This window comes from Nicotiana tabacum, chromosome 21, assembly GCF_000715075.1.
Source record: "Nicotiana tabacum cultivar K326 chromosome 21, ASM71507v2, whole genome shotgun sequence".
Classification (NCBI taxonomy): domain Eukaryota; kingdom Viridiplantae; phylum Streptophyta; class Magnoliopsida; order Solanales; family Solanaceae; genus Nicotiana; species Nicotiana tabacum.
The window spans coordinates 84364822-84377874 of NC_134100.1; the positions used below are offsets into that span (position 1 = coordinate 84364822).

A 13053-nucleotide genomic window follows, 5' to 3' on the forward strand; every position below is an offset into this window, starting at 1 on the left:
ATAATAAAATCAAGTTAATACGACAATAATAATTGAGTCCATAATTATATTTATAAATATTTAGTAATTTTTTTAATGTATATGTGCAAGATTTGTGTAAAAGTTACTAGATTCTCGTGAACTCATGACCAACATAATAGACCCCTCACCTCAATTATTCCACAGGACACTACCTTCCACCAGCACATAAATGAATCATCTATAATTTTTACAGCCAAACAAGGAAAAGGAAGTAACGAATTTCAGCTCAAAATTGAAAATTGACGTTGATAACAAAAGGACAGAATTTTATACAATCAGATCTCTCTATGACAGCATCCTTATATAATAACTACTTAATATAAAAGTCAAGTTTTCCTCAGAATCGATTTTTTAAGTTATATTTTACCTTCCTATAACAACTTTTTACTTATAACAACAACAACCATATTTATAGCAGAACGCTCTTTGTAGATTACCTCTCTGTAACAACCATGTAGAATCTTAATATTACTAATAATAATTCTAAAAATATGCACAAAATATTTTCCATTGAATAAAATTTATATCTTGCATAAGATATAAGATTTGAAGATTTGCACATGATATATTTTTCATTGGACAAATTTCAAAAAATATTTAGAGAAAATTTAACTGTTAAGCTCTTAGATTGTCTTCAAGAAAAAACTATTGGATATCTTTTTGCTGAAAATTTAGACACAAATCTTCGTCAATTCAAGCGTTACAACGCTAGTAAGAAAATGAAATCTACGAAGCATGCTACAACTACAAAGTTCTTCCATCAATCTTGAAAATTTTTATTTTTTAGGTCTTAGAGTTTAAATCTTTATATTTTTAATTATGAATTTATTAATAATATATTAGCTTTCTTCAATATTTAACTAGTGAAATATGCATATCTTTTGAGATTTTAAATTTGAATAATTTTCTTATTTTTTATATGTAACATGAAAAAAAGAAAAATAATTAATTTTTATCTATAACAGCCAAAAAATATTTAAACGTCAAATGTTATTATATGTGTATAACAGTCATTCACTATAAAAATTAAAAAATATTAAAACAAACGAGATTGTTATATGGAGGGTTAACTGTATATAGATTACACTATAAAGCTACAAAGTACAAGTAGCTTTCCAGTTAACAAAAAGAAAAATACAAGCAGCTTCCATTTTGCAGGATAAATACATAATAAAACTTAACACAGACAGTAAGGATTTCTTTAAATGGGACAAACTCCACCAGATGACTAACAAATACTAGAAATTTTATTCCCAAAAAACGATGGTGTGCTGCTATTCATTGCTTAAAGATTAGCTCGACAATGCTTAACATAAGTAACAAAAATAACCCTGCCCAACAAAAGGGACATTAAAAGTTTCAAAATCCATTATTCCCATATCAATTTTCGCCGTAGAGAAACTCTTTTCTTCCTTCTTTATCCTCCTCCCACAACTAAGCAGCTGTCTGATAAAGGTAGCTAAGTAACCAATGTAGCCTTTCATTGCTGAATCAACTGTCGAATGACGTATGGGAGAATGCCTCCATGGTTGAAATAAGCCAACTCCACCTGTAAAAAGAAATCAAAGCGCCGATACAAAGTTAAACAGGAGAGGAATATCCTCCTATATATTATACATGCTACAAATGCACAGCACATCTGAGTAGGAGCTTCATTAAATTTGAAAGTGTGACACGCACGCAGGAGATATCGAGACCATCTCTCAATTCGCATCTCTGTGTTCTTTGAGTATGTATATAGTAAATATACATTATCTTCTTTCTAGATCGTGATGAAACTTTCTTCTTCTATTCTTTTATGTATGTTTTTACTTGCATCTCATTATGTCATTTAACTGTTGAGCAGCAATTGCAGATGCAGAAGTTAATTTCAACATCAGTACCAAGCATGCACTCTAAATAACTACATGTAAAGATTCTAACTAGTCTAATTCTGACATTCATTATCGTAGTGTCCTGTTAATGAACATGTATGATTTTAGGTGCACAAGATAAATTCAAAACCCCTGTAAATTTAACTTCGGAACACACAAGACTAAATTACTTGTGCAAAAACACGAATATGATTTTAGGTGCACAAGACAAATTCACAATACTTGTGGAAATTTTACTTTGGAATACACAATTACCAAAGTACTAGACAGTCATCCACACTTTCAATGTTCTACATTTTTGGTTGCAAAGGGTAGGGGAAGGTAAAAGTAGAGGAACTAACTTTTTACTTTTTCACATAAAATATTAATGATTCACTTTGGTTTTTTGGTATGGTTGGCATGAGAAGTAAAGACACGGGAGAAAGAACTATGGCAATGCGAGAGACATGTCTTATGCCTACATTATTCATATACATAATACACTTGATCAAAGTAAACGTAAGCCTTATTCATGGGGTTGGAAAAGCTTTTGGATAACCTCCATATTAACTTCCTTATCAAAGTAAACCTACGCCTAATCACTCCTTTTCTTATTTCCCTGCCTCCCACACTTTCCCTTCTCACCCCAACCAAACGTAATATTGCCGCTTACTAGGTTTTGGATAGATTATTTAAATAAATTAACGTGATTTTTTTAACACAAATATAGGGGTCTGGGCCAAAGCTACTGGGTTCTGTAGATTCGCTCCTGGTACTTTATGAAAGAAACAATATAATTATCACATTTTATCTAATCATGTAGGCCAAATATAATATAGGGGTCTGGGCCAAAGCTACTGGGTTCTGTAGATTAGCTCTTGGTACTTTATGAAAGAAACAATATAATTATCACATTTTATCTAATCATGTGTATCCAAAGTTGGCATTTACAATATATTTAATTCCTCTTTTTATGCTCACTAAGTCGTTTACCCATTTTTTCCTCGTCTGGTCATGAGCCGTTCCATGTTCTTTTTTTTTCCTCTATTTATTTTCTACAGTAGCACAGCTTTAATTATTTAATTTCAGATCCAGTAAAGTGTACAAGAAAGTCATATGGACAGTAACACCCTCTTGAAATTAAATTGTCAAATCAGCATCTTTCACACAATTAAATACCATGAGAGCATATAACTAAAAAACAATAGAAAGTGGAATATACCTCAGTGTCGAAGCGTACTATGCAAGTGAAAGATTTTCCAGTGTCTGTTCGTACAGTAACATCTTGACCTGGGCGGATCTCACTAATGTTTTTGGGGAGATCAATGGTATATCGCTCATGACCTGTCAACCCATGTGTTTCTGCATCCTCACCAGCCTTGAAACATAGAGGCACAATTCCCATTCCTACCAAGTTGCTACGGTGAATCCTCTCAAAGCTTTTAGCAATTACAGCTTTAACTCCCTATCAAACAGTTTTTTTCATTAGAAATCCTATATGATAGAAACAGGAAGAGATCAAAATCAAGCAGAAATGTTGAAAACACACCAACAACATGGGGCCCTTAGCAGCCCAATCTCGGGAGCTTCCACTTCCATATTCGGCTCCAGCCAAGATTATAGTGTCTTGTCCAGCAGACTTGTATTTCTAAAAGTATCGTGTATTAGGAAATGTTAGCATAACCTAACAAATCTCTGAAGCGTCAACTATGCTGTCACTAATATTGAAATGCGTTATGGGGACTAATCTCAATGTCAACAGAATCTGTATAGGGAAGAAGGCACAATGGTAACATAAGCAAACACAAAGGAAAGTACCATTGCAGCATCAAACACAGAGAGTTTCTCTCCTGTGGGAATGTGAATTGTCTTTGGGCCAACTTCCCCATTTAACAGCTTGTTTACAATGCGGATGTTGGCGAAAGTACCCCTAGCCATAATTTCATCATTACCACGACGGCTACCATATGAGTTGAAGTCCCTGCGATCAACCCCCCGCTCATTAAGGTACTTAGCGGCAGGACTATCTTTGTGGATGCTTCCAGCTGGTGAAATGTGATCTGTGGTAATACTATCACCAAAGTTCAGCAAGCAATAAGCATCCTTCACACCGTGGGGCCCGGGAGGATCCATTGTCATATCCTTGAAATACGGTGGCTCGTGAATGTATGTAGAACTAGGCTCCCATGAGTAGAGCTTAGCAGCTGGTACTGATAATTGATTCCACATATTATTCCCCTTTGTAATAGCTTCATAGGTACTCTTGAACATGTCTGGCAATACACTTGATTGAACAACCTAACAAGGAAAGATCACATGCTCAGTTTACTATTTTCTTCATCAATTGTAGGTATACAAAGGACATAAGTAAACTACATACCTCAGCAATTTCTTCAGTTGATGGCCAAATATCCTTGAAGTAGACATTCTTACCATCATTTCCCACTCCAATTGGCTCTTTCTCAAAGTCGATATCAACCTATAAATATTTATAATTTTCAGTCAGCGTCCAGCAGCATGGGCTGTATATGATGACATGATATGATACACTACAGACCTAACCTCCGCATGTCAGGACTCAGAACTATACACATTTAGCCATTGTGATTAATGGTCCAATTTATGTGAGATGGCAGGGACAGTGGCCGAGATGGATCATTTAATACAACATGCCAAAAGAGGGCTCTAATGCGTAAATACCAAAATTGTTCACCTTCAGGCTTTCACAATTCCTATTTGGCACCAACCTGGTTCATTAAGTAGTTGCACTTAACACGATTTTCCAATGATACCTCATTTATCTTATATTTCCATCACTTTGACAGCTTTTCTCAAACAAGGCTAACTTGATAAAAACTCAGCATGTATGAATTTTAACTAAATATAAACTGACATTCCAAACTCAACTCGTCTAATATGACTTATCTGAATCAACATTTCCAATATCAGGATTTTCATCTTATTTGTTCATTAGAAGTATGTCTTCACTACCTTTTTACATCTATAAAGTATATAATATATGCCAGAAGCAAACCCCAGGATAAACAATAAAATTTTGTGCAATTACTTACAGTGCCAGCGAGCGCATAGGCAACCACCAAAGGAGGTGAAGCAAGGTAGTTTGCTCTCGTCAAGGGATGAACACGCCCCTCAAAGTTTCGATTTCCAGAGAGTACAGCAGCAGCAACAATGTCTACAGATACAACAATAAGTCAAATAATCACCTGGAAGACAGACTAGACAATGTCATCGCTAAATAGAAGCAATCATAAGGAGTTTACCATTTTCTGATATAGCAGAAGCAACTGATTCATCCAAATCCCCCGAATTCCCAATACAAGTTGTGCAGCCATATCCAACAATATGGAAACCCTGCTGATTCAAATACTTCTGCAGCCCACTGTTTCACAACAAATACCACATTTTCACATATATAGTCAGCACGAAGGGATGGATAAGAAGAAACTTCATCTGAGAAATTACAAAGAATACCTCTGGAGTAAATATTTTGTAACTACACCGGAGCCAGGAGCAAGACTTGTTTTAACCCATGGCTTAATCTGGATATCAACAAGGAATGATATTAACAAAATATGAAGAAACCATTGAAGAAAAACAAGATATATAGGAAAAAAACTGACATGCAGACCCAGGTCGCAAGCCTTTTTTGCAACAAGGGCTGCTCCTAGCATAACACTGGGATTTGATGTATTAGTGCAACTTGTAATAGCAGCAATCACAACACTTCCATGCTTGAGCTCTGCATCTTGTCCATGGAAAGAAAACTTTACCACTTTTTCCTGTGCATCTTTTGGCACAGCAAATCCCTACAGTGAATAGAGCCAGCCAAATTAGCATTTCCAATACTCAAAGGTTGACCTTGTAATTCAGCAGTCTTATATTAGTTTGAGTTGCAAGATCACATATCATGAGGAGAGTCGATGGTTAAAGTAGTACAGAGTAGTTGCTCACCTTGAATCCAACCTTATTATCAAGGCATGAGTGCCAGTCAGGCTTCATTTCTTTCAAAGGCACGCGGTCATGAGGTCTGTCAAGGAAAAGGAAATATACATCACATGGTTGTAACAATGTTTCTCACATTTAATAAGTTGTTTACCAAAGACAAAAAATATACCTTTTTGGCCCTGAGACACATGGCTCAACGTCAGCAAGGTCTAGGTGCAACGAAGCAGAGTACACTTTCTCATGTTGAGGCTGAAATCAGGAATGTGACAAGTTCTTTAGAAATTTGTAAAGAAAAAAGACAACTTATATCTTGCGTTATCTTCTTTCTGCCTAGTGGAAAAAGAAGGATAATTATATCTAGCCAAATTCTTTTATTTATCCCCTAAGAGAGATTTCCGTGCTTAATAAAAGACACTCGTGGCTGAGGGTAGCAAAGAAGACCAACCTCATTATAGTCGACAAACATATTATTCGCGCGCAGATATGCTTCGATCATTTCCACCTAAAATTTTAGGGGTTAGAAAATATAAAAGTAATTTATATCTCATCTTCACATGTAACGCTTGCAAGTATCTAAACACTTACTGTTTCATCACTTCTCCCTGTTAATTTCAGATACTGCAATGTAACATGATCTACAGGAAAGAAACCCATTGTAGCACCATATTCAGGAGACATGTTTGCAATGGTGGCTCTGTCAGCCAATGATAGTTCACTCATTCCATCACCTAAAGAAAAATTAAACACAGTCAAGTCTTTAGATAACCTATTCGCCCTCTTGGAATTATTAGTAAGTAATTTGTCCAGTTTCCCCATATTTACCATAGAATTCAACAAACTTCCCAACAACACCATGCTTCCTCAGCATTTGAGTGACTGTCAACACCAAGTCAGTGGCAGTTACACCGCTGAGCAATTTTCCAGATAACTTGAACCCAACAACTCCAGGCAACACCATGCTCATTGGCTGCAAGTATCACGACAGTAGCATTAGGAAAGAAAATACCTAAGTTGCTCTGACACCGCAGTTTAGGTGCCGCACCCGTGTCGACGTGACACTAATATGGGTGTGGGTATGGGATCCGTACCCGATGTGGTCAAACAATTTTGGGTACTTTGACCACGACAGACGGAAAAACTTCGAGACGAGATACAATTTGATTCCCGAAATCAGAACCAAAACTAGGGTAAATTTGAAGAAAATAGCATACCTTGTCTAGGAAATCAATCCTTTACTTATTTATAACTTGAGAATAAAATTCACAATTTACAAGCTATACGTAAGTATTCAACAAAATTTCACATAATTTAGAGATATTTTTATATTTTTGAATTATTTTTAATCGGATCCCCGCACCCATATCCGTACTAGGATCCGTATCCCCGAATTTTAGAATTTACATCTCGAAGGATCCGACCTCTAGATCCGCAGCCGTGTCAGACACCCGCACCCTTGTCTGAGCAACTTAGAAAAATACCATTGAAAGTGAAAACTTCATCAGCATAAATATCATTTGTTTAGTACAATTAGTGTGAATTAGTTAGACACAATTGGGCATCCTGATATTGCATTTAAAAGAAGAAAAGAAAGCTAAAGATCAAGCAAGCACAACAGAGCCACAAGAATGGGGTGTCTGTCTTCTCTTCGAGTCAAAGGGCACACATCACATGTTATTCAAAAGAGATAAACGAACACAAGAACGCATCAGCCCCCATTCCAGCTTGATGAAAACTCTAGGAAGAGAGCTGACTATGTTCATGTAAAACTAAGTGAACTCACATTACACCTTTTTAAAGAAAGATGAATGTGTAAACTTATCATGTCAAATGGTACGTATATATTTATTTACATATATACTTGGTGGACAGAGTTACCCGGTACCTATACTAGTAGAAGATAGCAGGTACCCCGTGGAACTAGTCGAGGTGTGCGCAAGCTGGAACGGGCATCACGGGTATCAAAAAAGAAAATAAAAAAGGAGCACAATTTTCAGAACAGACCAAAACAAAAGGAGTTAGATTTGGGTCAAGGAGGACACGAAAAATTGTTCATTTGAAAGAAATAATATGAGGTCAGTTGATAAGGAAAGAGGAAAGCCTAACTTCCAAATACATCACTAACTGAAGCACAGAAGAATATTGCAAAATTTCAGCATAATACACAAACTTTCCTTATGGCATTCATGGTTACATACCTGACCAAGCATTGTAGCTTCTGCTTCAATACCTCCAACACCCCAACCAGCAACTCCAAGCCCATCGATCATAGTGGTGTGGGAATCTGTTCCGACAACACTATCAGGATAGAGCAAGCCTTCCCTGTTGAAGACGACTCTTCCGAGGTATTCAAGATTCACCTAACAAAATTATGGCACCAAAAACCATTATCAGTTCCAGAATATCATCTTCTTTCATGTTTCAGAGAGATAAATAAGGTTGTAAATCCAAGTGTCAATGCATTGCCTCTACAGATGAAGGATAACAAATGGACACAATATAAAGAAATGAAGCTTAAAAATAGATACAGGCTAGCACAGATGTGACATTAAATATGCACTGCAGTACAACTGGCCCCATTCAGTTTTCAGGTACAATACCTGATGAACAATACCAGAACCTGGTGGAACAACAAGCATGTTGCGAAAAGCATTAGAACCCCACTTGAGAAAGGCGAATCTCTCCTTGTTCCTTTGGAATTCCAGTTCCATATTAGCCTGGACAGCATTTTCTGACCTTGCCACGTCAACTTGAACTGAATGATCAATTACCAGATCTACCGGCACCTGAAAATATGCCCAATGAAAAAAGGATAAGATATTACCATGAAATGGAAATTATTCAAAGACCAATAGAAGAACTGACAATGAATCTTCAAGATACAGAAAACAAATAGAAGAACTGTCACAACTCACAACGACCTGAATTTTCTTATTAGTGGAAACCATTGACCTCAAACTTGTAATAATTAGTGATTGGACTAAGTCCTTGATTCATAAGCGTAAAAAAATAAAAAAAATTCAATAATTATATATCCAAATTATAAAAGCCATCGCTGCATTATGTAGGTGCCGTTTGCTTCAAAAATATTGAAAAAACTGTTTTGGAAAAAAAAATCAATTTTTTTGCAAAAACAATTTTTCAAACTAACAGCAAGAAAGACGGTTCTTGCAAAAAAATTGAATAAGATTTGGGTTAAAACTCCTCTTCAAAATTTTGAAGGAAACGAAACACCACCTTAGTTGTTTCGACATCTACTATTGAAGGTGACTAACCACACTGTTTAAGAAACTTTACTAACATCAGCTAAACATAAAAGAAATGAATACCAATGGATTAATCTTGTCAGAATCACTGCCAAGCTTGTTCATGGCATCACGCATGCAAGCAAGGTCCACAACAGCTGGTACACCAGTAAAATCCTGCAAAAAACAGTTAAGATTTAAGCTGCTACATCTCGAATTGCATTTTTTCTTTTTTATTCAGAAACAAGCCAAAGGCCAGTACTTGCAGCAAGACTCGGGCTGGCTTAAACGGTATCTCCACTAGCTTCGGCGCAGTATTTTCCCAGTCAATAATCTTCTCAACATCCTCCTTTTTCACTTGAAAGTTGTCACAATTACGAATTGCTGATTCAAGAAGAATTCTAATAGAATATGGCAGCTTGTCTGTTTCAATGATGAAACCAAGAAAAAGTCAAAAATAAGAAAACAAGATTTACTGAGAGGACACAAGAATGAGAAATCAAGCACTTCAACAATGCAAAATATAGAAAGTCGTTAATTTGAAAAACTAAAGAAAGAAAAAGGAGGAAAAAGAAACTACCAATCCTAGAGAACGAATACATCGAATGAATTAACCATAATTCTCAAATAAGGAATACATTACTCTAGTCATCAAATAAAATTGCATTAATTTAGAAGTAAGATTGACAACAGGTGCCACGATACAGTACGACAAATTCAAGCAATGGAACAAGCTAGTAATTCACATCACGAAAAATACAAAAGCAGTTTATTATATATATAAGAAACATCAGGGTCTGATGAAATTACCAATTCGGGGATCATTCAGAGCAGGTAGGCTATAGTACTTCCCGAATTCACCACCTCCAGGCTTGGGAAGAACAGTGAGGATTCCCTTAAATGGGTTCTCTGCGGCTGAATCCATTGAGACACGGTATTAGATTCTTGATTTACTTTTCAGATCACGAGTCTAGCAAGTCATTCAGTGATAGCAGCTCTTGACAATTATCAGAAACATTCTTAACCATTTAATAAGTACCCAACACAAAATACAAACATTAAAAGAATAAATATCTTGAGTCAACTTAAACACTTGTCATTCAAATGTCCACCTACCTTGGTCTCATTCAAATGTCCACCTACCTTGGTTTCATTGAAAAGTATTTCTAAATAAAAAAGACATTATTTGGTTCACACTTTTTCTATTTTAATAAAATCCAAAGGTTTTAATTATTTCTAGTTTGTGGTGGATATATCCTTAACAAAAATATTACCACGACGATCCAGGTGCAGATGTAAAGTATGAGTTACAGTTCAGCCTTTGGTTCATACACTATATATGTGTTAAGAAATCTACTATATATGCATAAATATTAAATTTCAAAGTCAGTAATCAAATGATCAGTGGGGTCAGTGTCATTCCAAACCCATAAAGTTAAGTTCAAATCCTGGATCCAACTCTGGGAGGATCCAATCTATAATGGAACAACAAAAGACTGAATATTCACAACAATCCAATGAATGGTCTTTTTTTACTTTTTACTACTTGGACTCAGGACATTAAATTAAGGCTCAATTAACAAACAACATTATGCTTAGGATTCATATATACATCGGAACAATAATGAAATGTTTTTACAACGTTAACATACAAACATTATTAGGAGAATAATCTCAGCGGCAAATCCAATGAAAACAGTGAAATGACAAAAGTACCCATGGTGGAGAGTTTTCGATGGAAACTGTTGAGAACAGGAGTAGTGGCAGTAGTTCTGATCTGAGCTTTCAAACTGATCGGAGATTTCCAATTCCACCGCAGCGATCGCACGGCGGAGGAGAAGTTCAAGGAACGGTGCTGCTGATTAGAGAAAACACAAGAAGAAGAGCAAAAAGAAGCAGAAGAAGAGGAAGAAAGAGTTGTAGAGATGGACGAAGAGGAAAATCTCGGCTTGAAGAGAGCAGAAGAAGAAGAAATGTACATTACCGTCTATGGCTACTATATATAATATTGGTATAATGGGTATATACAGCAGATCAGATTCAAATAATAATGACAAGTTAGGTAGGTGGGGGCAAATGGGTATTGGTGGAAAGATGTTTGGGTTTGGGGTGGGGGGGGGGGTTACTGTTGGGCTTGGGTAGTAGGGGTAGGCGTGTGGAGACGGGCCTGGGGTCGTGTGCCGTTATGCTTGAACAAGAAAAACAGCAAATTTTGCTGTTAGAAAATATGGAAGAGTGAGGACTCGTGTGAAGAGATGAGGATGAAGATGATGAGTTCCTATAATTTGACAGGAAAAAAAAAGATTAAAAATAGTATATATGGAGATTTTTGTAGTATTTTAAAATTATTATCCTTCTACACTAGGAGGGCAAATGAGGTGTTAGGGTACTAGGTATAGCCCCTAGTCGCGTGGACTTATCTTTTTGGTCAAACTATGATCATTTAACTAATTAATTTAAAAAATACTTCTGAGCATCAATTAGTTTTTGATCAAATTTTTAAAAACTGTTTATAATAGCCTTTCTGGCCAAGCTTATTTTTGGTTAAAAGTATTTTTTTCCAAAACTTGAGTTGTTTAGCCAAACTTTTGGGGGAATTTGCATCTATACCCAGTTTTTGGGTTAACTTTTAACTTATACTCGCTTTGCAAAAATAATTGCAAGCGTACCCACTTTTCGGGTAACTTTAGACATACGGGCCTGAAGTAGCAAAAATTTATGTCTGAAGTTTGAACTTCAGAATGTTTTGCCTGAAGTGTAGAAAAACTTCATATATTTTTGCATGAAGTTTGAAAGGCAATCACGCAAACTTTAGTTCATAGTGCAATGACAAAATTCAGTTCAATAAAACTACCGGATGTTTTTAGCTGAAATTTTTATTTTGTAATTGTTGAACTTCAGTATTCAAGGAGCTGAAGTTTGTTTTGTAATTGCTGAACTTCAGCATTCTTTCAGTATTCTAGGAGGTGAAGTTTGTTTTGTAGTTGCTGAACTTCAACATTCTAGGAGCTGAAGTTTTTTTTGTATTTGTTGAACTTCAGCATTCTAGGAGCTAAAGTTTTTGTTTATATTTGCTGAACTTCAGCATTCTTAGAGCTAAAGTTCTAAGTCTGTACACGGAAATGAGGAAGATAATCTTTCAAAAAAAGAATTCAGCAAAAGAACATATTGTACATAAACGAAATAGTACTAAACAACAATAAATTTAATAGATCATGATTAGTAGCGATTGATGTTGTTCATTTCAAAGATTAAAGAATGAAAAATATTTTCGACATGAAAACAAGTTACTATAGATAAATTAGAATCAAAAACCAATGTGCTTGTAAAGCTAAAATATCTAAGAGATTAAATTATTGTGAATAAGACCAAACTGAACTTAATGGGACAAACAGATATATATGAATCAACAGGCTAGAACGCATAACAATATCTCAAGTTTCAGCATTCAGAAAACGAAGGAGGGAGAGGAGAAAGAGGCCTGAAGTTGTTTAAAAAGTGGGCACAAGTTAAAAAAAATTTAAAAGTGGGTATATGTTAAATGGGGGCGACCAAATAGGGCGCCTCGTGCAATTTTTACAACTTTTGAAAGTAAAAAAAATGTGATTTTGAAGAGAAGCAGAAGCAGTTTTGGAGAAGCAGAAAAAAATAGTTTCTCTCCAAAAGCACTTTTGGTGAGAAGTATTTTTTCTCAAAAATCAGCTTATTTTGAGAAGCACTTTTGGCCAAACATTAATTGATGCTCAAAAGTTCTTTTCAAATTAATAAGCCAAACACAAACTACTTCTTACCAAAAGTATTTTGAGAAAAAATATTTCTCAAAATAAGCTGATTTTTGTAGCTTGGCCAAACAGGCTATACGTGTATTTTTCTCAAAAGTGTTTTTAAAAAGTGCTTTTGGAGAGAATCTATTTTTTTCTACTTCTCCTCAAAAGCATTTTTTTTCTTCCAAAAGTTTGGGCAAACACTTC

General features: G+C 35.5%; 1 protein-coding gene across 1 annotated transcript; it reads right to left on the reverse strand.

Annotated features, from left to right (window-relative positions):
• Positions 1-1080: 1080 nt before the first annotated feature.
• On the reverse strand, positions 1081-11445 carry LOC107776610 (aconitate hydratase, cytoplasmic). The gene is made up of 20 exons (XM_075242007.1): positions 10799-11445; positions 9893-9997; positions 9345-9505; positions 9167-9259; positions 8438-8623; positions 8036-8197; positions 6663-6807; positions 6426-6568; positions 6286-6342; positions 6010-6089; positions 5847-5922; positions 5516-5701; positions 5367-5434; positions 5156-5274; positions 4946-5067; positions 4255-4353; positions 3693-4172; positions 3424-3522; positions 3097-3339; positions 1081-1570 (listed from the first exon to the last, which is right to left on the reverse strand). Exons 1-20 carry the CDS (start codon positions 11061-11063, stop codon positions 1502-1504), a joined length of 2958 nt encoding a protein of 985 aa, XP_075098108.1. The 5' UTR covers positions 11064-11445; the 3' UTR covers positions 1081-1501.
• Between the last annotated feature and the right edge of the window lie 1608 nt (positions 11446-13053).

Bases quoted from the DNA above. Each gene is read 5' to 3' on its own strand.
- LOC107776610 (XM_075242007.1), bottom strand. From the start codon at position 11,063: ATGTACATTTCTTCTTCTTCTGCTCTCTTCAAGCCGAGATTTTCCTCT. The intron at 9,506-9,892 runs GTAATTTCATCA...TCATTGAAACAG, and splicing joins TCTGAATGATCCCCGAATTG to ACAAGCTGCCATATTCTATT. The intron at 6,808-8,035 runs GTATGTAACCAT...TGATACTTGCAG, and splicing joins AAGCTACAATGCTTGGTCAG to CCAATGAGCATGGTGTTGCC.